Source organism: Toxotes jaculatrix, chromosome 12, assembly GCF_017976425.1.
Source record: "Toxotes jaculatrix isolate fToxJac2 chromosome 12, fToxJac2.pri, whole genome shotgun sequence".
In the NCBI taxonomy this organism is placed as follows: Eukaryota; Metazoa; Chordata; class Actinopteri; family Toxotidae; genus Toxotes; species Toxotes jaculatrix.
This window is the reverse complement of record NC_054405.1, coordinates 5431700-5454743: the sequence shown is the minus strand read 5'-3', so window position 1 is coordinate 5454743 and position 23044 is coordinate 5431700. Positions and strand designations below refer to the sequence as shown.

The 23044-nt window shown below is 40.8% G+C and overlaps 4 protein-coding genes across 4 annotated transcripts; all 4 read right to left on the bottom strand.

Annotated features, from left to right (window-relative positions):
• Positions 1–29: 29 nt before the first annotated feature.
• Positions 30–5950, bottom strand: acat1 (acetyl-CoA acetyltransferase 1). The gene is made up of 12 exons (XM_041050771.1): positions 5798–5950; positions 5149–5196; positions 4936–5053; positions 4514–4609; positions 3833–3933; positions 2845–2988; positions 2554–2704; positions 2353–2448; positions 1935–2048; positions 1438–1502; positions 1060–1217; positions 30–360 (listed from the first exon to the last, which is right to left on the bottom strand). Exons 1-12 carry the CDS (start codon positions 5846–5848, stop codon positions 240–242), a joined length of 1263 nt encoding a protein of 420 aa, XP_040906705.1. The 5' UTR covers positions 5849–5950; the 3' UTR covers positions 30–239.
• Positions 5951–6720: 770 nt separating this feature from the next.
• On the bottom strand, positions 6721–10875 carry mmp30 (matrix metallopeptidase 30). The gene is made up of 10 exons (XM_041050765.1): positions 10614–10875; positions 9027–9274; positions 8753–8901; positions 8549–8674; positions 8297–8458; positions 7976–8165; positions 7675–7805; positions 7384–7543; positions 7186–7289; positions 6721–7100 (listed from the first exon to the last, which is right to left on the bottom strand). Exons 1-10 carry the CDS (start codon positions 10722–10724, stop codon positions 6997–6999), a joined length of 1485 nt encoding a protein of 494 aa, XP_040906699.1. The 5' UTR covers positions 10725–10875; the 3' UTR covers positions 6721–6996.
• A 1191-nt stretch (positions 10876–12066) lies between these two features.
• On the bottom strand, positions 12067–14949 carry LOC121190216 (collagenase 3-like). Its single transcript, XM_041050768.1, has 10 exons — positions 14831–14949; positions 14419–14669; positions 14182–14330; positions 13898–14026; positions 13620–13781; positions 13371–13500; positions 13142–13275; positions 12888–13047; positions 12610–12713; positions 12067–12359 (listed from the first exon to the last, which is right to left on the bottom strand). The coding sequence occupies exons 1-10, from the start codon at positions 14927–14929 to the stop codon at positions 12250–12252; spliced, it is 1428 nt and encodes a 475-aa protein (XP_040906702.1). The 5' UTR covers positions 14930–14949; the 3' UTR covers positions 12067–12249.
• A 3056-nt stretch (positions 14950–18005) lies between these two features.
• Positions 18006–20624, bottom strand: LOC121190219 (collagenase 3-like). Its single transcript, XM_041050770.1, has 10 exons — positions 20526–20624; positions 20071–20321; positions 19834–19982; positions 19548–19676; positions 19270–19431; positions 19018–19147; positions 18766–18899; positions 18499–18658; positions 18283–18386; positions 18006–18176 (listed from the first exon to the last, which is right to left on the bottom strand). Exons 1-10 carry the CDS (start codon positions 20622–20624, stop codon positions 18067–18069), a joined length of 1428 nt encoding a protein of 475 aa, XP_040906704.1. The 3' UTR covers positions 18006–18066.
• Between the last annotated feature and the right edge of the window lie 2420 nt (positions 20625–23044).

Below are 23044 nucleotides of genomic sequence, written 5' to 3'. Positions count from 1 at the left end.
TTAATACAGAGTTAAATATTGATGCTTTTTTTTTTTTTGCACAAGATGTTTCTTCAAACAAAGGAGTGTTTTGAATGCTGGAGTCATGATGTCCTGTTTCATTAAGGCCACTGGCATTAAAGTTGTAACAGATGCATTCTTCACAGTAAGAAGAGAGCTTACAGACCAAAAGGTCGTCAACACACACACACACACTTAAACGAGTGTATCAGTGAGAGAAAAGGTTCTCAACAAGTTTCCTACAACTTCTGGATCAGAATAGATGAAGCTCCACCACCTCCGTTGCAGATGCCTGCCAGCCCGTACTGACCTGACTTCAGGTTGTGCACCATGTGACCCACTATTCTTGCCCCAGACATCCTGACAAAGAAAAGAGAAATCGAGTATTAATAATAATGAACAACATTTTTTGTATATTTTTCTATTACCCCCGAGCTGAAGACCCCTGTTCTTTAAAATGCTGTTCTCGACTACAAAGTGCTGAGCAAAGAAAGGCATACATTCGCAGAGATCCTCAAGTCCCTGTAGTTTAGTTTAGAACTAATAAAATCTAGATAAAGTGCTTATTTTGTGTTTTGTGGCTCTGAAGCTGATTTTCATGGCTCTCAAGTGGCTGCTATTTCAGCACTGGAGGAGGAGAAGAGAGAAGAGAAAACAAAGAATTAAGTAAATACATAAAGTCCTGCTTCAGTCCAGAAATGTGTCAAATTCCTTGTACTGCTGAGTGAAAATATGCAGCCCAGCTTATAATAAAATAATGATAAAATACACTAATTTAGTTATGTTTCACAAAACCAAGAAAGTACTAAGTGATAGTGATAGAAAGTTACAGCAGTTAAATATCTAACAACTTGTGACTGTAAGTGATCAAAACAAAAATCTCTGTCCCCACATCACAAAGCAAAGGATGAGGTACAGGAAAACAGAGAAGAGAGGAGACATTTTTAGAGAACAGGACACAGCTTAGTGTGCAGTGCTTTTGTTCATTTCTCTTCTCTCCAGGTCAAATTTGATTCAAAAATAAAGACCAGCCGGTCTGCATCAGGCTGAGCTGCTTACCCAATCGGATGTCCCAGGGATACAGCTCCTCCATTGACGTTGACTTTTGCTGGGTCAATGTCCAACATCTTGATGTTGGCCAGGACGACCACGCTGAAGGCCTCATTGATCTCCCACATGGCGATGTCCTCCTTCTTCAACCCTGCTGCATCCAGCACCTGACACATGTTCACACAGGGAAGTGTTAGGACGTTCCACTACAACAACACCCATGGACAAAGTAGAGTGTGGGGCAGACTGAGAAGATCTTTGATAATAATAAGTAGTGGCATGTCAGTTTCACCAGCTTCACAGTACCAAATTAAAATTAAAAAGGGATAACAACACAGTACCCTGAAGGCAGCGGACAGAACAGAAGCAGATCACACCTGTACTCACCTTTGGTACAGCATATGCAGGAGCAATGGGGAAATCAATGGGTGCAACCGCAGCATCAGCGAAGGCTGCGTGGGGACAAAATGAACATGTTCTGTCACTTAACAAAAACCATGACAACGGTGATAAACTGACTTGAAACTGTACTGTGCAATTAATAAAGCACCAGTTTTATTTGAACTTGACAAATACAGACAGGTATTTCAGATTATTTTCTCCAAATTCTGCCAAAGTATAACTATTACAGTATAGCACTGAACTATTCTATTAAGCAAGAGTGTGTAAAAGTGCCTAAACATGCTCAAAGATCCACACAACCTAATATTGATTTGCACTCGCATGTATACTTCTCTATTAACCTCAGCAGAATAAGTGCAACCCATGTTCTGAAAACATCTGAAGACCTGCCATGTGCTCCACCCTCAGTTTCAGTTAAGCTCTGCAAGCATTGCCTACTGTGTGCCTGTGTGTGTGTGTGTGTGTGTGTGTGTAAAGCTTACACACAATCCTTGCCAGTGGAGTGACATTGAGTCTCTTTGCAGCATCCGCCGTCATTAACACGAGAGCAGCGGCTCCATCGTTCAGCGTGCTGGCATTGGCTGCAGTCACTGTGCCTAAAACAACAGGTTAAACCAATCAGAAGGAAAAGGTGCAAAGAAAGACAAAAGATGCTTTGATTCTGAAAGCCACCACAAGGTAGATCTGCCACATGATTATTGTTTTATTGAATATCTAACATATATATATATATAGATCTCTATATCTACATCTAATATCTATATATCCCGTATTAACTCTGTATTCAGAGAAGGAAAAGTGCATTTCCTTACATTCTTGGGGAAACAGAATGTGTGCGTGTGCATGCTGAAGCTCCACATGTGGCAATCAAAGAAAGATGAATGACAACTGCCTATTTACCGCCCTCTTTCTGGAACACTGCCTTCAGTTTGGGCACTTTGCTGAAGTCGACCCTCCTCCACTCTTCATCCTCGGACACAACCACATCAGGTTTGCCTACAAAAAAAAAACAACCCATCAACAACAGATATGCTTTGCTGTGTAAATGACCAACATCCCTGTGTGGCCCAAGAGGAACATGCTTTCACCAGCTTGTTGTACCTCTCTGGGGAATGCTGACAGGTACAATCTCCTTGGCCAGCACTCCAGAGTCATACGCTGCTTTGCTGCGGCTGTATGAGCCGATGGCGAAGGCGTCCTGCTCCTCCCTGGTGATGCTGCAGTTTTTGGCTGTGTTCTCCGCACAGTTTCCCTGTTAGTTCCAGCAAACACGTCAAATATGATACTCTATATATATATATATATAATTTTCCTCAGTATTACGATGCTACAAACCAACATCAGCTGTAAAATATTCCAGCAAGCAACATTTAACATAAAGCTGATGGTTACCATGTGGAATTTGTTGTAGACATCAGTGAGTCCATCCTTGACAATGAGATCTTCCATCCTCACTCCTCCATAGGTTGGAGTCTCTCTGGCCATCACGTAAGGTACATTGGACATGCTCTCCATGCCTCCTGCCACCATCACATCCTAAAAACCACACAGATAAAGTCACACTCTAAAGCTCCCTTTACTCTGTAAAAATCTGTGGTTGTAAAGTGGTGGTCCTAGATCACACTGGGAGGCGTGTCCAGTGAAGACAGATTTGGAACTTTGGTAGCCAAAGACATCCTGGGGCAAAATTCAGACAGTGACATTCAGGATCAAAGTCTCACAGTGTGACTGCTGCTGTGAAACATGTTTACAAACCAGCTAATCAGAAAATGAGTCATAAACACCGGCCACACGCACGCACGCACACACACACACACACACTTTTCCAAAGCCATGACTGGGTCCATGAGCTGTTGATGTGCCACTGCTCTCATGTGCTCTTTGCTGTCTACACTGTGGTGCTACGATTGACCAGGCATTCATTGCAAACCGGGATTTTATCAGACCAATGTCATCTAAAACAATCACTGTTGTTGTTCTCTAAAGGCACCTTAAGCTGTAGTGACAGCCACAGTCTCATGTCCATACAGTAGTTTGTCTAATTCCTGTCTGTGTAGCCCAGTAAGGCAAAGTCTGCAGTGATCTATTGTATTTGAAGAGTTTACAGTAAACAAAGTTTGTTTTTATTCACATTAAAGTTCTCCATTTTCTTATCTGGGATCAGATTTGTGTTCATGAATACAAATCATGAAAAACCAGTTTGATGGAAAGAGATGCAACATGTGAGAAGAATCACCAATCTATATATATATATAATTATTTATTTATTTATTTTTTCCCCCAGACCACAGACACAACCTCATACACACTGCGCACTGTATTAGCTGCAAGCAGCTTCTTTCAAGCTGCAGAGCTACAGTGTATTTAATGCCAATGTTACCTGGTGTCCACACATCAGACTCTGGGCTGCCATCATGATGGACTTCATCCCAGAGGCACAGACTTTGTTGATAGTTGTTGCTGGAGTGCCGAGCGTCAAGCCTGGAGATACAATCAGAAACATATTTGCATTTGCAAAAATAAATAAATGAAATAAAAAAACCTCTTGACCGACCCTCAGTTATGCTTATGTGTGCATCAGCCTGGCATAGGGGAGCTGTACATGTGACACTGACACTATACTACACAATGATCTGTTATGTGTGCTAAAAACAGAATTGGGCAGTAATCATGTTTCTGACATGTTTTCACATTAGTTTCCAACTTTTCTGTGACTTTTAATGTCAGTAATGATATAAAACAGCTCCACTTCAAAAGTTGGGAATACTTATATCAATCTGATAAAGACAAACCATGCTTGTGTCATCCTGCAAGTAAGCTCTTGTTTTTCAAATTTCGTAGCCCTCATGTGTGATCCGGGGCTTTCAGATCAAAAACATAAACATAAACAGGATCAATTAGCTGCTAACAGTCAGCCTTATAGTGGAGAGAGATGGCAGCCCTGGATGTGTGCCCACCTTTGCCAATACAGCTCATGTGTTGCTGGTTTCTGGATGTTAATGTTTTGGTGCCATGCCAGTAATCTGAATGTGGTTAAAAACATAAAACAGTGTGGTCACACCTGCGCCAAGCAAGGCTTGTCTTGTGGGAGCTTGTCCTTCTCCTGCCTGAAGCACATTGCCCATATAAACCTCCTTCACCTCCTCAGGAGCGATTCCTAAACACAAGAAGCGATAAGTTAACTCACTAAATATACACAGCCATCGTCTGCTGAAGCAGCAATCCACACACTCATGTGAAACTGAGAGACCTGGAAAACTTAGAATTAGAATATTTTCATATTTTCTATCTGGTGTATTAGCTTAGTCATGCTTGCACACACTTTCTGCAGCTGATGTTGGTCGGCTGTGGCTTATATTGCCCGATTAAAACGTATTATCATGCCCAGTTTCGAAATACAAGGAAGTCTTGTTAAAATGCATGAAGCCACTACTGAATGAGGAAAACACATTTCTCTTTTCCAAGTAAACATTCTGAACATACCTGCTTTGTCTATGGCTCCTTTGATGGCAACGGAGCCCAGTTTGGTGGCTGGTACTGCTGCCAGGCTGCCTTTGAAGGAGCCCATTGGAGTGCGGACCGCACTGACAATGACGACTTCCTGGAACCACACATATTACAAGTCTACATTAAAAAGTGATCAGTCCCAGCATGTAACTGTTATGTGAGTTTGATATTTCCAGTTTGTGTACTTACATTGAGTGAGGGCCGAGATGTGTAGGTTCTTGACAGGTACTTGTGAGCCTACAACGCCAGGATAACGACATGGATCAGTCATCTTCCATGAATGAGATCTTTGCCTCCTATGTCTACTACAGTATTTCCAATCAGGCTTACTGTTCAACCAGAAACTCTTTGGTATCATCTTGAGGTGAACCAATATCAGAAACTTATTTAGCATTATTAGCATTATATAGTATTAAAAAATATGTTAGCAATGCCAAGAATAAGGACAGAGAAAGCAAGCACATACACGTAACAGGGGCTAAAACAGCTATTTTATCTAGCTGTCAGCAAGACCCTTAACTAGCATTATAGTGTCAGTTAGCTAGCTACTGTTGTTGTTGCAACTGTTAGCTTATTTCTTATGTGTACAAGAACGGAGCCAGTGACATGACTTAGCTTGACTGAAGCGCTCTGAGCCACCTGCTGCAGTTACCAGGTGTGTTCAGGCTGTGAGCTTAATGACTGTGGTCAAGGACGGACACAAAAAGCGTAGCTGGGCTGCTTCAAGTTAACCAGGGCCTTGTGTTTACACGCAGCCAGCCTGCTGCTACAGCTAACATCTCTGCGTAATATAACAATATAACAAACAAAGACATTATTTTTACACACCCTCACTTACCAGGCGTTTACAGATTTGAGCGTGCATGGTTAAAAGTCCACTGGATGACATTTTGGACTGAGAGACAGTGACGTGACTCACACACTTGGACCCGCTTCACCTTCAGCCATGCAGCGGAGGGATAAATACGTCAGCCAATCACAGTGAGAGGTGTGTTCCCCTGACGTCAGAGTTGGCAGGGCATTATGGTCGTTGTAGTTTTATAATAAATAAATATAGCTTTATATAAACATAAATAACTTTCAACATCAGCACACAGCATCAGCACACATTAAAACACGTGTATACACACACACACACACACACACACACACACGCACACACATACAATAAAATATGTATCTATACATAATATAGATACTAAGCTACATGACCCCTAAACTGTAGCTGATCTGGGCTGAAACTGTTCATGCTGCAAGTCTGCAGGTGGATATGTTGGACTGAGCCTGGTGTGGGATGTTTTTGCTTCATTAATTTGGTGTCCTTATTTCCTTTTGCATTTAAAAAAAATAAGAATAATAATACGATTTGCAGCTCTGTGCACACTATTTACTACGTTGCACATGAGGCTACTGTGTGACCTCTGTGGCTCATTAGACATTAGAGTGTTATGTCTTTTCCTTATGCTGTTTTGAAGGTAGCCTAATGGCAACAGATAAACAATGTCACTAGCTGGTAAACCCAGTGTGTACGTGCTCTCTTTCATCAGCTCTTGAGCACTTAACGGACTTGTGGTGTGGCTCTGTAACTATGTGTGATTGTTTTATCCTTTTACGACGTCTCTGAGGTCGTGCTGTGTACTCAAAACACTCAGTTAATCCTGGATTGAAACACACATGCGCAGACACACAAACAGTATGACAGATTTCCCTCATTTCCAGTGCATCCTAATTTACATAACATACTCAATCATAATAAAGAAGCGTTTCAACTTGATTTTTTTCACTATTAAAGCTTGATTAAATCATGTTTAATTGATGCATGTCCAAGAGAAAGCCTTAGCTACAGAACAAGGAGTTGTTGCCTACAGCTCTAATATACAATTTCATATTGTGTTTCTTTTTCAATTGATGTACTTCCTTGCAGATTTCTAGTGAAAAGCTACAATAAGCTACTCAGGATGAATTAATGGAATAGACCATTGCTCTATTGCATGCTTACAGCTGTGTTTGTGTTTGTGTAGTTGCGTTATTGTTTCTTTAGTTGCAATCCATCCATCTATTGTTGAACAGAGTGCGACGAGCTCTTCTTCGTAGGTAGTGGTACTCTGTCTGTGTGGATCCATATGAGAAGTACAGGTAACCTGAAAAGGGGAGTGCATCATTGATACCATGCCAAAAAGGAACATAATGCTACAGCAGAGAGACTTTCATTTCACTGTGACCTACCTTTGTTCTCAAAAGCTGCATCCACTCTGAAGCCAATCCCGGGGAGCTCTGTGTGAATGTATTTTGGGTACCCACCATCCATTCTGCCCCTCCTGTCATTGTAGCTTTGAGTAACATGAGGAGGAGATTTCATTAATACATGACATCTGTCTAAACAGGGATTCAGCCTGTATGTTTATGGCTATTCACATTACCCACCTCCAGTATTTGTTTTTCACAAAGAGGAGGGTTCTGCTGGTCAATGACACGTGGACAGCAGCATCTACTCTGGTGACAGATGGAGGGAAGCCAAAGTCGCTGAGAGGTTTGGGATAACCAGATAGGACAGTGTTTCCTCTGATTCCCCAGTAGCGATTCCCTGTGACATGACAAGTTGGAAAATTACTAATGTTTGTTCCAAACTGCTACCAGCATTTATTTATTGCCCTTTGACATCATTTTTGATTATCAGAAAAAGGCTTTTAATGAATGGTTAACTTCATTTTGCACCTTCAAAGAAAATGACAGTATTCCCTTTCTGATACTCATAAGCTGCATCAACTCTGCTGATTCCAGGCCAGACAGACTGAATTGTCTTCATAGTGATGCCGTCCCAGGAGCTGCTCCTCTTCCAGAAAAATCTGACAAAGAAACAATATTCCATGTAACCTGACGATGCTCAGATAATGAGAAAAAAACCCCCCCAAATTCTTCTTTATGTATTTAACTTTGGAAATATCAGATATCTGGAGCAGTAAGTTCATGTCAAACCTTAATGACTAAATCAAAAATTTGTGCAATAATGTCTCACCCATCTTTAAAGAAGTAAAGATTACTCTGGATGGAGGTTGCAGCATCAAAAATCAGGTTCCTGCTGCACCTGTCTGGTGTGGGTTCAGGATGTGGTTCAGGCACAGGTTGTGGCTTTGGCACAGGTTTTTCGGTAGGCTGTGGATTTGGGTCAGTTTCAGTAGTTGGTTGAGCTGATGTTGTTCTGATTCCTTTAGGAGGTGAAAAACTCTTTGAGTTTCAGTAGGAGAATTTGTCAGCACTTTCATGAAAAGTGCTGTTTCTGTAATATAATAACCCCATAAGCTGCAAAAATCAGACTGTGAATTATCTGGGCTCTCACCATAGATAGCTTGTACTCCCTGTCTGTCGTCATCTGGCAGCTTGTACCCCTCTGTGTTAACATACTGGTAGGTGGGATACATCAGAGCGGTCTGGACCTGAGAGTGAGCCAGTCCCAGTGCATGGCCGAGCTCATGGGCTGCTACCAGGAAGAGGTTGGTTCCTGCATATACACGCTGATAAAGTTACTGTGGGAACTTAATCAGCTACAGAATCATATCATCTCAGTGACAGTGTATCTTAATGTCAGCACCTGCTGAGGTTAGAGTCCAGTTTTCATCTTCATCAAAGTGGGTGTCACCTCCGTTACCTTCTCCAGGGGAGAATGCATGGGCCAAGACCCCACTCTGTCCATCAAATGGGGCAAAATCCCCATGGTCTGGTTTTGAGGGCAGAGGAGTAAAGTTAGATCGTTAGATTGAACACTTTCTCAAAAGCATTGAAGGTTCTGGGTTACCTTGACTCTTGAACTTGATCATAATGTCAGCGGTGCCACTGTCAATCTGCTTGAAATCCAGAGGAGTGACATCACTGTAGAGTTTCAGAGCCTTGGCTATGGTTGCATCCACATCACTCTGTCTCAAGTCTTGTGTGTAGTCAGTTATCCTAGTGTGAGAGTGAAAATGCTTTAAGAGTCTTCCAGACTGGAGCTTTATTGTGTTTTATGTTTGGATGAACGGCATGCAGGGACTTGTTGCCCCTTGTTCTGACACAGAGATCTTGTGTAGTACCTGTATGTGACCAAGGTCTTGTCCCATTTTGGTCTGCCTTCGAAGTGGCTGTATCTGGCCACGTCTGTGAAACCACAGCGGGGGCGAGCCATCACTTCCAGGGTGCTGGAGTCCAGTTGCCCCGTCACCTCCAGGCCAAAGAACTCCTGCATTTTTCTGAGAGTGTCTTCAAATGAGTCTAGAGAGCTTCTCCAGACAGTGCTGGGAGCACTGACGCCCACATCAGAGAAAAACTGAGACAGATAGTCCTGGGTGAAGAAAACAGAAATAAGCGATTCTCACATGCAGATAAAATTCCACAAATGATGAGTCTGACTGATAACTTACCTGTTCAGATGGAAATAAACAGATAAAGTGAAATGTTAGAAGTAATAAAATTGCCCCCTGGGACAAATAAAGTTCTCAGAATCTCAATAAGTGAAAGTTATAATCCATAAGATCTCCATGAAACCTGATTTGTGAGATTTTTTATTTTTTCTGCAACAGTCATCCAATGCATTTACATTCAGTAATTGTGTCTCTGTATAGTCCTTTTCGCTGCACCTTAATTCCTGGACTGGAATCAGAGTAACACAACATAATATAATCACATACATGCAGTATGTGATCTAGTGTTATTGTTGTGCTATTTCCTGTCACTCTTTCACATTTCAAGTGTTTCAAGTGTTCAACAGGCAAAACACAGATTGGCAATTATTATCTTTTGTCCAGGGTTAGCGCTAACTCTGACCATCCATTCATACTACAACATGGTCATTCACAGAGACTGCAGTTCTGACTCCTCAGCAAGAAAAACAGCTCGGTTTTCTGTGTCCTGCTGTTCTGTGCAAAACTACTCGTACTGTGCTCAGCATGAGATCAGATTGTGGTTTTTCATGGCACAATGGAAAAAGGCCAGTTCTTGACTGCCTCAAGTTTGTTTAGCTCTAAAGTAAACTGATATACAAGCTGCTCTTCTGTTGTATTTGTGTCAAATTGGCTGCTAAAGGACCATTAGCAGCCCCCAGAGTCCTGGATCCTGCAGTATAAAACCACATGTGCTCTTACCACCAGTGACCATGGGTATTACCAAATCCTCTCTGAAATCTTACAACAATCAAGATTTCAGAGACATTTAATGAAAATGCCATGTGGAAATGCCCGTTCTAAAAATCTGTGCTTCAAGTTGTTCATCATGTAAAACATTTCTGCATCACAAAGCTGAGCCGACTCATGTTTAGAGGCAGTGAAAAGGCACTTTTCAAACCATACCAGCCGAGGTAATTTTCCTTTTCGGAGAAAGCCATGGCCAATATTATTATCTTCAAGCCTCAACTTTGAATTGTTCAAACCAGTTTGATGCTGTGATTATTTTAAATGGCCATAGAAGCTTTAGAAGGAAATGAATGTCTCTGAAAATGGAAAGTACATTTTTCCTTTTTATATCTACAAAATAAAAAAGACTGAAACTTTATTGTTTGACAGGGTTGAAAGAGATAAACTTTACAGAATGGACTTTACTGAATGCTCTTCACTTTCTAACATCAGCTGTTAAATCAAACCAACAAACTGTGCAATGTTTCAGCTGTGAGAGCACTTCATGTTTACCTGGGCTTTAGAGAGCTCTTCTTGGGTGGGTGAAGTGCCGGGCACAGCTCCACAGAGGGTCACTACAGTCACCGCTACCATCATGGTTATAACAGCCAGTGCACCTTCCATGATTCCTCTTTCTACTGCAGAGAAGAAATAACTCCAGGTACTTTATTTACTCTCCCTCTCAGGCTCTGCTCAGATACTGGGTTGGACTGCACTGCTTGGTTATTTCCAGTCAATTTCAGTGATTTGGATGCAAGAGCAGAGAAAGATGCATGATGGGGCAATCAGACATTCCTGCAAGTGTCTGAACAGGCCCATTAGAGCAACAGGAGATGTAATTGCTGCAGTGATGAGAGAGAGAGTTGGAAGTTAAGATGAGGTCAAGAGGTGGAGAAGCTCGGGCCTGTACGAACATGATGTTGATCAGAAATTGCACTATATGTACCATCAACAGGAACGCAGTGTTTTGTTTTCAACAAGGGTTAACATCAGATGTTTCTGTGTTTCACTGAGTTTTATAAAGTTGTAGGTGAAGTAACTGTATTGCCTACTACTGTTACCTTTTGCTGTTTTACTGTAATCTTATATCTGATCTGACTTAACTCATTCCTTTCAGTTGCTTTTAACTGCTGTTAAATTACCTGATGAAGATACCTGATAAAGATTTGGAAAGCACAACTCAATGTGCTGGCACGATACCAGAGTGCATTACACTATACTGTACTGTATGTCTGTGTGTGAATAAGTGCAGATTTCCCATTTTTTATGGTGAAAAGCACAATGGGACAAGAAAGAAATATATCAGTATGAACCTGCTAAATTCAAGTCACCAGAATATTTATTTTCAAGAGCTTTGTACGTGGACGAAAATGTATCAGTGGGTGCAACAGGCACAGAAGCCAAAGGAGGGAGCTGTGAGAGCAAAAAGTTAAGGTATGTACACTGGTTGCAACCCAGGGTCGACTGGCTGATGTTTACAGCGCTGCTTCACCCAAGCCTCAGGTTTCTGCTCCTCCTCTGTTCACTCTGAAACCTCTGGATTCCCAGATCTGACCATGATCGGGTGCAATGACGACGTGAATGGCCGTACAGACATAAAATGAAATTTCTGCATTTGCAAGCAATTTCCTCTGCAATTCTGTGTTCCTGAGAAAATTCTTCCGGAAACATCTTCAAGATGCTTCACAGCTCATGATGAACTAACAAACTAAAAGATAAAAACTTGTGGACTTCAGCTGTTTGTTCATTCAGCTGATCATTTAAAGTCATAGGACCTCAAGTTACGCAGCTTGTGTTTTTTCTGAAGTGAACTGAAAATAGAAACTAGAAATTTTAAGTTTAATTGAGTTGAAATTAATAAAAATTCATATTTTCATTAAATTAATGAGTTGATCCCACTACAGACACACAGACCACAAACAGCATCAATGCTGCAGAGTACATTAAACAGAAATGTGGATAAAAATAGAGAAATAAAACGCAACTTTATTTATATACTCTTTGAATACTGTATGTTTACAGCGCTACATGAGCTTGATTGAATAAACATTTAAAAAATATAATATTTAAAATAGAATCAAAATTGAAAATGTATATTTTTAATACTGTTATTTGTACATTCTCATTTTACATAAGTGGCTAGAAACCACTAGAAGTTAGTGCAGGGTAAGAAGTAGCTGTTCCTCAACACACGGTGCAACCTCCCAGTCCTCAGCACATACTCATAAATGTAGGGTCCACTGTAGATGTAAGTAAAACCTGCAGAACAGAAGCTTAGTGTTAGTCTCTGATAGTTAATGGAACAATTTTAGCAAACACAGGTGCTGGTAGAGTAATACAGATCAAGCTGCTTGATGTTTAAGGTACAGACATGAGACCATCTCTGCAAGAAGTCGTGTTTGTGTGTTACCCAAAATGTAGAGCTTTTCTTTCAAAAGCTGAAAAGATTAATGCAGAATGGATTCATTTGTCTAAAACACTGTGAGCATCTTGTCATTTTAGTTCTCACCTCTGTACTGGAAAGCAGCCGTCACACTGCTGGCCAGTCCATAGAAAGTCTGAGAAAGAGGTCTGGGGAATCCCTGGTCCATAGTCCTTCTGGCATCATCATAACTAAAAAAAAAAACCAAAACACACACACACACACACACACACATACACACACACACACACACACACACACACACACACACACACACACAGAGACAAACAATAACTATTCAAGAAGGGTAAAGGGTAAAACACTGATTATCTTAAATTAGAAATGAATGTATACTCTGAACACACCTGAAGTAATATTTGCCTACAAAGAACAGAGTTTTGCCAGATTGTGCATCGTAGAGGGCTGCATCAATTTTCCTCACTCCTCTTGGCAGACCAAAACTTTTGAGTGTTTTAGGATAGCCCGGTACTGGAGTATAGCCACTGAAAGCCCACACTCTACGATCTGTGGGGATGAAAAAAGAAAAAAAGAAAAGACAACTTTTAAACTTTTAAATGATGTCTGATTTGTGCTTTGGGCAGACAAAGAGAACACCTACCTTTAAAGAGAAAGAGTCTGTCTGATCGTTGGTTCTCATAAGCGGCATCGATGTTAACAGGGGCACTGGGCCAGAAGTTTGTGATGGGACTTTGCTGAGGAGTGCTGCTGGAGGAGTAGCTACGCCAGAGGAATCTGAGAACATATGCCAGGTGCTTATGGTGACAAACAATCCTAACAGACTTTGGATTGTGATGTTTTAGCTTTCTTCTGTACAGTATGTCTGATACCTGTCTTTGAAGAAGAGCCTCTCTCCTCGCAGGGTGGTGACAGCATCCAATACCATGGTTGAATCACAGACATCAGGGGTGGTGGGGGGTCGAGGTTCAGCTGTAGATGGATTCTTATCAGGATTTGGACCTGGAAGGTAAATTAAATGAGTCACCACATATTTAAAAAGACCTGCATCACCGAGCAATAAAACCAAAACAGTTGAGTGTTTTGTGCAGGCAGTGATGATCCAGCCTGTTAGTACTAACCATAGAGAGACTGGATGCCATTGACATCATCCCGGGGCAGAACGAAGGTGTCAGGGTTTCTGTATGAATACACAGGGTACATGAGAGCACCAGGATCATCAGAGTGAGACAAGCCCAGGGAGTGGCCGAACTCATGGGCAGCTACCATGAACAGGACGTAGCCTACAACAGAAAACAGATTCACAGGTGGGTTACAGCTCAAGTAAAATGATCTCACATACACTGACAGAGTACTAAGTAAAATAAGACACTATACTGTGGATGAATAACAAACTTACCTGTATTTGAGCGGAAAGTGAAGGTCTCATCATCATCAAAATGAGCATCTCCTCCAATGTTAGGACCTGGGGCGAAGGCGTGAGCAAGAGTGCCATCAGGACCATCAAAGGGGTAATAATCTCCATGGGCTGTTGAACAGGAACATATTCATGTCAGTTTTTTTTTAAACAAATAGAAATACAAAGTATTGACATAATATAAAAACCTATAAATGAGAAATATCCAGTGTGATTCTGACAGAGAGCATACAGCTGGGAAATAGTTGTGTTTCTTCTGTACTCACCTTGGCGGCCAAAGGAGATCATGATGTCAGCTGTGCCGCTGTAGATTCTTGTGAACCTCAGAGGAGTGACTTTGGCCCAAACCTGCAGCGCTTTCTCTATGGAGTCATCCACCTCTGCCACAGACATGTCAGGTGTGTAGTTCTCAATCCTGTAGGACAGAAAAATAGTCAACAGTATTATTAGATAGACTTCCACTAGTTACTCTGGCTCACACATTCTGTCCTCAGATCCCTCACCTGTAGGTAAGGCTGTTTTTCTGCCACTTGAGGTTGTTTCCAAATGTGGAATAACGGGCAATGTTGGTGTCTGGAACACCACAGCGGGGCTTCTTCATCATGGCCATGGTGTCAGCATCCAGGGTGCCGGTGATCTGGAGACCAAAGAATCTCTGCATCTCAGCCAGCTTCTTGCTCACTGGGCTGATCCCTCCTCGTCTGACAGCTGGCCCGCTTTCCTCTGTCAGGTTGAAGAATTTCTTCAGGTAGCTCTGTAAAAGAAGAATTGAATACCTTGTACTCACTAATGTTTTTTATTTTTTATTTTTTTAATTTGTGGAGCAATGACATTTCCCAAAATGCCCAACATTAACTCATCTTAAATGCAAAATATGGAGAATTCATGCAAACAAGGTAAAGAAAACACACTTACATCTGCAAAGCTTTCATCTTGTGCAGTAATTTCTGATACTGGCAAACAGTAAACAGCAACTGCCAGGCTCAGCAAAACCAACAGAGTGAGGGAACCCATGCTGCCTTGTTGAATGCAACTTGTGTGTCTGCACTGGAATCAGCTGCTATATATACAGACTGAGGACTGCTGAGGAGTGGGCGTATTGGGCAACTTCTGCTTTTTGAGTCATTGACTCAAGGATTGTTCTATTCATGGATGTCAGGGGCAGAAGACTGGCTTTGATTGCTCAGCCAAAACAATTCCCAAAACCAGACTGTAATGATGATAACATGGCACATGATAGATGACATTTCCATTCTGAAACAACAGATTGTAAAATCACATAAACTGGATCAATAAAATAAGTGATAAGATTCTCTTTGTTTGCAGTGTTTTATGAGATGAATATCGAAACTTTTCATTATCAGTGCTTTGCTTCATCCTCATACCTACAGTCTATTATCTCTGAGCAATTTAATGGGAATAGTCAGCAAAGATACCTTGACTGAATCTTTCCTGTCCTTTCTAACCCTCAGGCGACTGTTTCCGCAATAAGATAGAGCTGCTTTGTGAGCAAACACAGACGAGTTGGGTCATGCCATGAACAAAAGCATCTGTGCTCAGACCAGAGTTCATACCTGTAACACAGTTGCTCCGACAGGTTGTGGAATATTTGTAGATGCCGCTGATGATCACTCATCATTCTGTACTACCTGAACAGCCTCATTGTGAAATGGTTAAGTTTGTGGTTGTGACTGAGTAATTTGGCTTCATCACGTTTCTGCTAAGTTTCTGTCAAATTAACCTCTGAGTCCATTTATGATGCAGCATTTCAGTCACCGCACATAGTAACATTTAATTGTTTTTCTCTTCATGGAGAAGTCGTGTGTGTTTATGTTAACTATAGGCAGTTATTTTTCATCCGTATATCTGTGATAATCTATTGAGCAATGTGTTTATGTATCTATTTATGTAACATTTGTACAATGTTGTGATTGTGCAACTTGTGTTTCAGCTAGATTGACCAACACAAAACACAGTCAGTGAGGATTAACCTGTTGTAAGATAAAAGCAGCACCTAATTCATTTCAAACATTATCTTTTTATGCCACCACAAACTATAAATCTTACCATTTTACCTTTACAATGAAAAAGAAAAGCCTAATTTTCCTTATTAAAAATGAAAAAGTAAATAGTCTGTTAAACACTATCAAAATGTTTAAAAGACTAACAACAAATTGACAGAAAATAGTGTTGTGGTTCCAGGACAATACAATATGTGTATCTATTCTGAGGACATTGTTTGACGTAGGCATTGTATTACACACTGTTACCTGCTGATGTTAACTCTTTTTACACCCCCCCCCCCCCCCCCCCCTGCATTATACAACAATGACTAGTTCATTATTCATCATAATGTGGTTAATGCTGGATGTATATTATACACACACACACACACACACACACATGATTGCTTAACATCATTAGTTCTTCTGATGGTAAAAACTCAGCATTCATGAAATGTGTCATGTGCTGGTAAATGTTAGTTTTTATGTGTTAAACTGATTGTGTGTGTGTGTGTGTGTGTGTGTGTGAATCTGATGTGCTACCACTGATAACAAACGTATGTTTAGGTCTTTATTTACAGTAAAATCATACAATAACTACTTGTGTGTGAATCACCACTGCTGTTTGCTGGCATAAGATTTCAGGTGTTGGGGGCAGAAGGATACTGGGCTAACATTGCTGGAAATCCCCACACCCACACACACACACACACCTCAGAGAACTCCTTCCTCTTCAATCTCTTCAACCACAACAGCGAGACTGGCTCTTATAAACGAAATGATGTCTGTCGCTGACTGACTGACTGACTGACGAAGTCACATCATTGTATTAATTGATCAGCATCACAGGTATAACACATCTGACAACATAATGTAGCAAAGCCCAACATAATGTGACACATGGCCCAGTTTCAGACACAGCCAATGAGAGAGGAGCAGCGGATCCATCTGATGAGCCAAAAGTAGACCAAGTAAACCGAGAACTGAGGACAAAAAAAGAACTTCCAGTTTAATGATCATGGTGATCAGTGAGACAGAGTCTGATTAAAATACAAGAACACCGAAAGGTGAGTGAATATTGGCCCTGGACATCCATCAGGTGGACACAAAAACAGCTCCAAATAATGCTAATTTGCTTCAGTAATATGAGGCTCTGATGTTGTGTTTACTTTGCTTCTCTGCCCCCAAGTGGTCAAAAATACATTCATGTTTATTGACATCATTTTTTGTATTTTGAGTTACATTATTTTTGCTTTAAAGGTGCTTTTACTCAATATGTAAAGCATCTGTGAGTATTTATTAAGACAGCAAAGCAAATTAACTTGTCCAGATGAAATAAAGATTTATTGCTGCTCTTCATTGTCACTGCAGTGGAGTGCTCATGTGTCTTTTCCTCTCAGGGAGCCAAACAAATGCTCAATTTATTTTTTTATTTTTATTTTTTTTCAAATGTTGTGTCATCAGAAATCTGAAAGCGTTTCTCTGCATCTTGCTAAGTATGGGACATAGGAAATATTGATTTCAGTCATTTTTGTCATGTTGACAGGCATTCAGACAGAGATGCTGAAGAAAATCATTGTACACAGAGGTAGTCCCACCAAGTGGGAGACATTTTTTGGTTTAAAGAGGAATATTCAATGGAAATTTGGATGGACTGCCATTAAGTTCAATTCAGACTTTCATGTTCCCCTCAATATGAATTGTGATAACATTGGTAATCCACATCCACAGTATTCGTAAAAAATAACAGTGAAACATGGTTGAAATGTTCTTAAATAACTTTTATTTCTTCATTCATGGAGCAATTTATTGTGACTGCTTCACATTTTTGTAAACAATTTCCGTACATACATTCATGTGTTAAAATAAAGTTATGCAACTCCAAAGTTCCAGTTAACTTTCATTCATCACAAAATTAAAACAGCAACAAAAGTAAAAATATTTAAAGAGTGAATATTTCATCAATTACATTGAGTTAGATTAAGTTAAAATAGCAATGGCTCACAAGACATGATAAGGTGCTGTTGTGTGAAAAGACATAAATCCAGTACATATCCATTAGGGTAGGGTTAGGGCTTTTAACTTTAACTTTGGTACCTTCACTGTTACTCAGAGAAGCTAAATAAACTGCTTAGGTAGTAAACTGCTCTAGTAGTTAGTGCAGGGTAGGAAGTAGTTGTTCTTCAGCACACGGAACATCCTGCCACTTCTGAGGCTGTACTCATACATGTAGGGTCCACTGTAGATGTAAGCAAAACCTGCAGGACACAGACGTTCCATGTTAGTTCCTGTGTGAGGTATGGGCTGGCAAATGACTTGGAAACTTGGCTTGGAAAGCTGCCAACAGACCTGAATGGTACTCACCTCTGTACTGGAAAGCTGCAGTCACCTTGCTGGTGAGTCCAGAGAAGGTCTCATCCACCCGTTTGGGGAATCCCTCGTCCATCTTCTTTGTGGCCTCATCATAACTGAAGAAACACGGACAGTAATTAGAATGATCCAACTTTTAAAAAATCTTCATCAGCATCACAGCTAAATCAGTAACCTAAATTCACTGCAGGTCACATGATTTGAACACACCTGTAGTAATTGCTGTCCACGAAGAACAGAGTCTTGCCCTTGTCTGCGTCATAGAGAGCAGCACTGACTTTCTTCACAGTTTTAGGCAGACCAAAACTAGAGATTGACTTAGGATAGCCCTGTACGAGATCGTAGCCTCTGAAAGCCCACACTCTACGATCTGCAGAAATGAAGGAAGGAAAAAAAGTGACTTTTTAGTGAATACATGATCTAGATTTGAAAACAGTGTAACATTATGGGCATTAGGTGGACACTCAGAACACATACCTTTAAAGAGTAAGACACTGTCTGATAGTTGGCTCTCATAAGCAGAGTCGATACTGACAGGGGCATTGGGCCAGAAATTTATGATGAGACTTTGCTGAGGAGTGCTGCTCTGTGGGTAGTGGCGCCAGAAGAAGCTGAGAACACACACAAAAGAGCAGAAATTAGTTCAGAGGCCAGAACTCTGTGAAGAAAATCACTCTTCATAGAATTCAGCATTCAGAGATCTGAACTTTTCCAGTATGTCTCCAATACCTGTCTTTGAAGAAGAGCAGCTCTCCTCTCAGAGTGGCAACAGCGTCCAAGACCATGGTTGAATCACAGGCATCAGGGGTGGTGGGGTATGTGGGTCTGGGCTCACGAGGATCTGTCTCAGGGTTTGGACCTGTAGGTTCAACAAAATCAGTGTCACATTGCATTAATATCTTGTCAACTCAGTTCTTCATCAGTAATTTTGTTTACATGCTGTGTAAACAGGCAGTGATGATCCAGCCTGTTAGTACTAACCATAGAGAGACTGGATGCCATTGACATCATCCCAGGGAAGAACGAAGGTGTCAGGGTTTCTGTATGAATAGAAAGGGTACATGAGAGCACCAGGATCATCAGAGTGAGACAAGCCCAGGGAGTGGCCGAACTCATGGGCAGCTACCATGAACAGGACGTAGCCTACAACAGAAAACAGATTCACAGGTGGGTTACAGCTCAAGTAAAATGATCTCACATACACTGACAGAGTACTAAGTAAAATAAGACACTATACTGTGGATGAATAACAAACTTACCTGTATTTGAACGGAAAGTGAAGGTCTCATCATCATCAAAATGAGCATCTCCTCCAATGTTAGGACCTGGGGCGAAGGCGTGAGCAAGAGTGCCATCAGGACCATCAAAGGGGTAATAATCTCCATGGGCTGTTGAACAGGAACATATTCATGTTAGGTTTTGTTTTTAAACAAATAGAAATACAAAGTATTGACATAATATAAAAACCTATAAAAGAGAAATATCCAGTGTGATTCTGACAGAGAGCATACAGCTGGGAAATAGTTGTGTTTCTTCTGTACTCACCGTAGCGGCCAAAGGAGATCATGATGTCAGCTGTGCCGCTGTAGATTCTTGTGAACCTCAGAGGAGTGACTTTGGCCCAAACCTGCAGCGCTTTCTCTATGGAGTCATCCACCTCTGCCACAGACATGTCAGGTGTGTAGTTCTCAATCCTGTAGGACAGAAAAATTGTCAACAGTATTATTAAATAGACTTCCTCTAGTTATTCTGGCTCACACATTCTGTCCTCAGATCCCTCACCTGTAGGTAAGGCTGTTTGTCTGCCACTTGAAATTGTTTCCAAATGTGGAATAACGGGCAATGTTGGTGTCTGGAACACCACAGCGGGGCTTCTTCATCATGGCCATGGTGTCAGCATCTAGCGTGCCGGTGATCTGGAGACCAAAGAATCTCTGCATCTCAGCCAGCTTCTTGCTCACCGGGCTGATCCCTCCTCGTTTGACAGTTGGCCCGCTTTCCTCTGTCAGGTTGAAGAATTTGTACAGATACTCCTACAAGTGAAAACAAGTGTTAGATACTTCAATATGCATCAGTGCTGAACTCCACGTTGAAAGAAGGGATCTGTTAACAGAGATTAAGCAGCTAAAGTTTACTATGTGTCCTGAACAGCTTAACATGGAGAATTAAGAGAACTCAAAAATTTCCACAAGCACAATTTGTATACTTGAATAAAAAAGCAAAGCAAGCAGACATACCTTTGCAAAATTCTCATCTTTGTCAGTAAACTGTGGTACTGGCACACAGTAAACTGCGAGTGCCAGGCTCAGTAGAATGCTCAGGTTGAAAGTCTTCATGTTTCCTTGCTGAATACAACTTTCTGTGCTGGAGGCAGCTGTTATATAGGCTGAGGACTGGTCATGTTGAACAATTACCTTCTTGAGTCAGCAACTCAATAAATATTCCTTTTATGGACAACAGAGGAAGTCAGGTTTTGATTACTCATCCAATGATCAACTTTACTAAAACCTTAATCATGACGAAATGACACCTGTTTGTTATGTGTGACAGACAGTGTTTGGGATCTTCCCAGCTGAATTTGATGTGGCGGGAAATGACTTTAATGCTACTTACTGAAAAGGAAACCAAATCTAACCACATAAACTAAACAGTACAGATTTTTCAAATCTGTACTTGCATCCAGATGTGCATCAAAATACTTGAGGCAGTGATAGCATACATAGGAAAGATGTGGCAGATATTTCCATGCTAGGAACAGCAGTTATTTGAAGAAAAGCTCCAGAAGTATTATTAAATGGACCACGTGGTGATCTTGTTTCTGGTAAACTTTAAAAATTGCCTGGTTCTACACGTGAACTAAAAAGTCATAATCCCAACCTGAAATGTAATGTAATGTCTTTGATAGCAGTCACAGCTGAAAAAGCTCATAGTTCATTGTTTATTAAATTTTGTTCTGTCAAAAAGAAATGCAGCAAAAAACCATCCAGTGTCAGTGAGAAATGCACTGTAGATTTTCTTTTTTAGTACATCTAATTTTATGAAAGGATATTTTTAAAGTGCCATGTTTAGTACTTCGTATGAAACTGAAGGCAGCAAAGGAAGTTGATGTAAGTACCCTTATAGAAGACAGCTGCATCTATGGGAGCATGGTTAAACACCTTTAAACCCACACTGGGTGAGAAATAGCCAAGTCAGTGACAACAAGCGACTGTTTTACTCACACAGGAAATTTATCACTACATCATTTTCATCACAGCAGAACCTTAAAAGGAAGCAGTCTAGTCTGGTTAACGTACATATGCAACATAGTTATGGTGCTAATGCAGGAATCTTTCAGGAGCAATAAAGAACTGTGGCATTACAGTTGTAGTTACAGCTCCACTAAGTACGTGAACCTGATTAGAATATGTGCACCTCTTGATATTTTTCACAGGAAACTGTTTATTGTTGGTTTAATTTACTGGAAGGCTTTTAGAAAAGCATTGCTAGTCAGATTTGGGTTTAATCTCTACAGTTCACCCATTCAACCTGCCTTTTCACAGACCCTGAATTAACCCTTCTGTTTATCCAGAAAGTTAATAGCTATGTTCCCTATTTAATCTTTTATATTAGTTTTTCTATGCAGATGATAGTCTTGCATACATTTGGCTCGTCTCCAACAGAAGCCCTATCTCTATTCTGCCTTAACATTCTTCAAGAATCATCTTAAACTTGTCCTGAAGACAAAATGTATTTTATTCTCAAGACCGTATGATAATAAATCTTACACTGTCCTGCCACTTAAAGTTACTCACCCTTATGAATATCTGGGAATTTGGCTGGTTGCAGTAATCATCTTGAAACCTAATATGGAACACAGGGGACAGAACCTGATGATGATTTTTTTTTTTCTATACAAGAACAAAGCATGTGTCTCTCTTTGGTAAGGAAAGTCACTGTGCTACATCATGTCATCATGCTTGAATGGGGAAATATCCTGTACACACATGCTACTCATTCCACTTTAAAACAACTTGAGGCACTTCACCATACTGCACTTCATTTTACTACAGAAGATAAACATCATGCATGTTACTTTACTATATGAAAAACTGGTCTGTTCCTGTCTAGCAACAGCGTGCTACCATTTTTGTAAAGGTAAAGTTGAGACTGGCCAGCCCAAGATGTTCCATATATACTCAATACTGAATTTTGCTCAATATTGATAAAATGAGGTATAAAGGATTTCAAGTCGAGCACCTCATACCATTTTTAAATTGTCAAAGCTTTTAGTTTTGGGGAATATGTTTGTTTGCATCCTTGCCATGAGTTGAGATGAGAAATTCCATACCACCCTGATATATGTCCTCATGTATGTCCTGTTAGCTTAGTTTAACATAAAGACTGGAAACGGGCGGGAAACTGTGTCAGGAAGGGAGCTCAGAAAAGGACTCAAATGCACGACTCCAGGACACAGGGATAGGAGGCAAAGGCTGGTCTTTACAAACAATGTCTTTACACAGGGAGGCAGTCCAAAATCAGGCAGAGGAATCCAAATCATGAGGCAAAAAGGCAAAAAACCATGAGGACAACAAACCAGGTCAAAACACACAAGGAGTAACACAAGGAACAAATGCTGGAACACTTGACTCTACAGACAAAGACATTCTGGCACAGACAAAGGGGCAGACAAGACTTAAATAGACTAGGGGGCGGGAAGAACAATTAAACACAGGTGAAAACCATGAAGGCCGGGCAGGTAATCAGAACTGGAGGG

What these genes read in the sequence shown, in the direction of transcription:
- acat1 (XM_041050771.1), bottom strand. Translation starts at nt 5,848, where the DNA reads ATGTCATCCAGTGGACTTTTAACCATGCACGCTCAAATCTGTAAACGC. An exon ending in CATCTCGGCCCTCACTCAAT is followed by an intron (nt 5,054 to 5,148) that starts GTAAGTACACAA and finishes GTGTGGTTCCAG; the next exon opens with GAAGTCGTCATTGTCAGTGC. An exon ending in GTCTGATGTGTGGACACCAG is followed by an intron (nt 2,989 to 3,832) that starts GTAACATTGGCA and finishes TGTGGTTTTTAG; the next exon opens with GATGTGATGGTGGCAGGAGG.
- mmp30 (XM_041050765.1), bottom strand. Translation starts at nt 10,724, where the DNA reads ATGGAAGGTGCACTGGCTGTTATAACCATGATGGTAGCGGTGACTGTA. An exon ending in CTTTACTTCTTTAAAGATGG is followed by an intron (nt 7,806 to 7,975) that starts GTGAGACATTAT and finishes TTTCTTTGTCAG; the next exon opens with ATTTTTCTGGAAGAGGAGCA. An exon ending in GTGAAAAACAAATACTGGAG is followed by an intron (nt 7,290 to 7,383) that starts GTGGGTAATGTG and finishes TGTTACTCAAAG; the next exon opens with CTACAATGACAGGAGGGGCA.
- LOC121190216 (XM_041050768.1), bottom strand. Translation starts at nt 14,929, where the DNA reads ATGGGTTCCCTCACTCTGTTGGTTTTGCTGAGCCTGGCAGTTGCTGTT. An exon ending in AAGATGAAAGCTTTGCAGAT is followed by an intron (nt 14,670 to 14,830) that starts GTAAGTGTGTTT and finishes CTTCTTTTACAG; the next exon opens with AGCTACCTGAAGAAATTCTT. An exon ending in GGCTGCTTTCCAGTACAGAG is followed by an intron (nt 12,360 to 12,609) that starts GTGAGAACTAAA and finishes TCTGTTCTGCAG; the next exon opens with GTTTTACTTACATCTACAGT.
- LOC121190219 (XM_041050770.1), bottom strand. Translation starts at nt 20,624, where the DNA reads ATGAAGACTTTCAACCTGAGCATTCTACTGAGCCTGGCACTCGCAGTT. An exon ending in GTGGACAGCAATTACTACAG is followed by an intron (nt 18,387 to 18,498) that starts GTGTGTTCAAAT and finishes GTGTTTCTTCAG; the next exon opens with TTATGATGAGGCCACAAAGA. An exon ending in TGCAGCTTTCCAGTACAGAG is followed by an intron (nt 18,177 to 18,282) that starts GTGAGTACCATT and finishes TGTGTCCTGCAG; the next exon opens with GTTTTGCTTACATCTACAGT.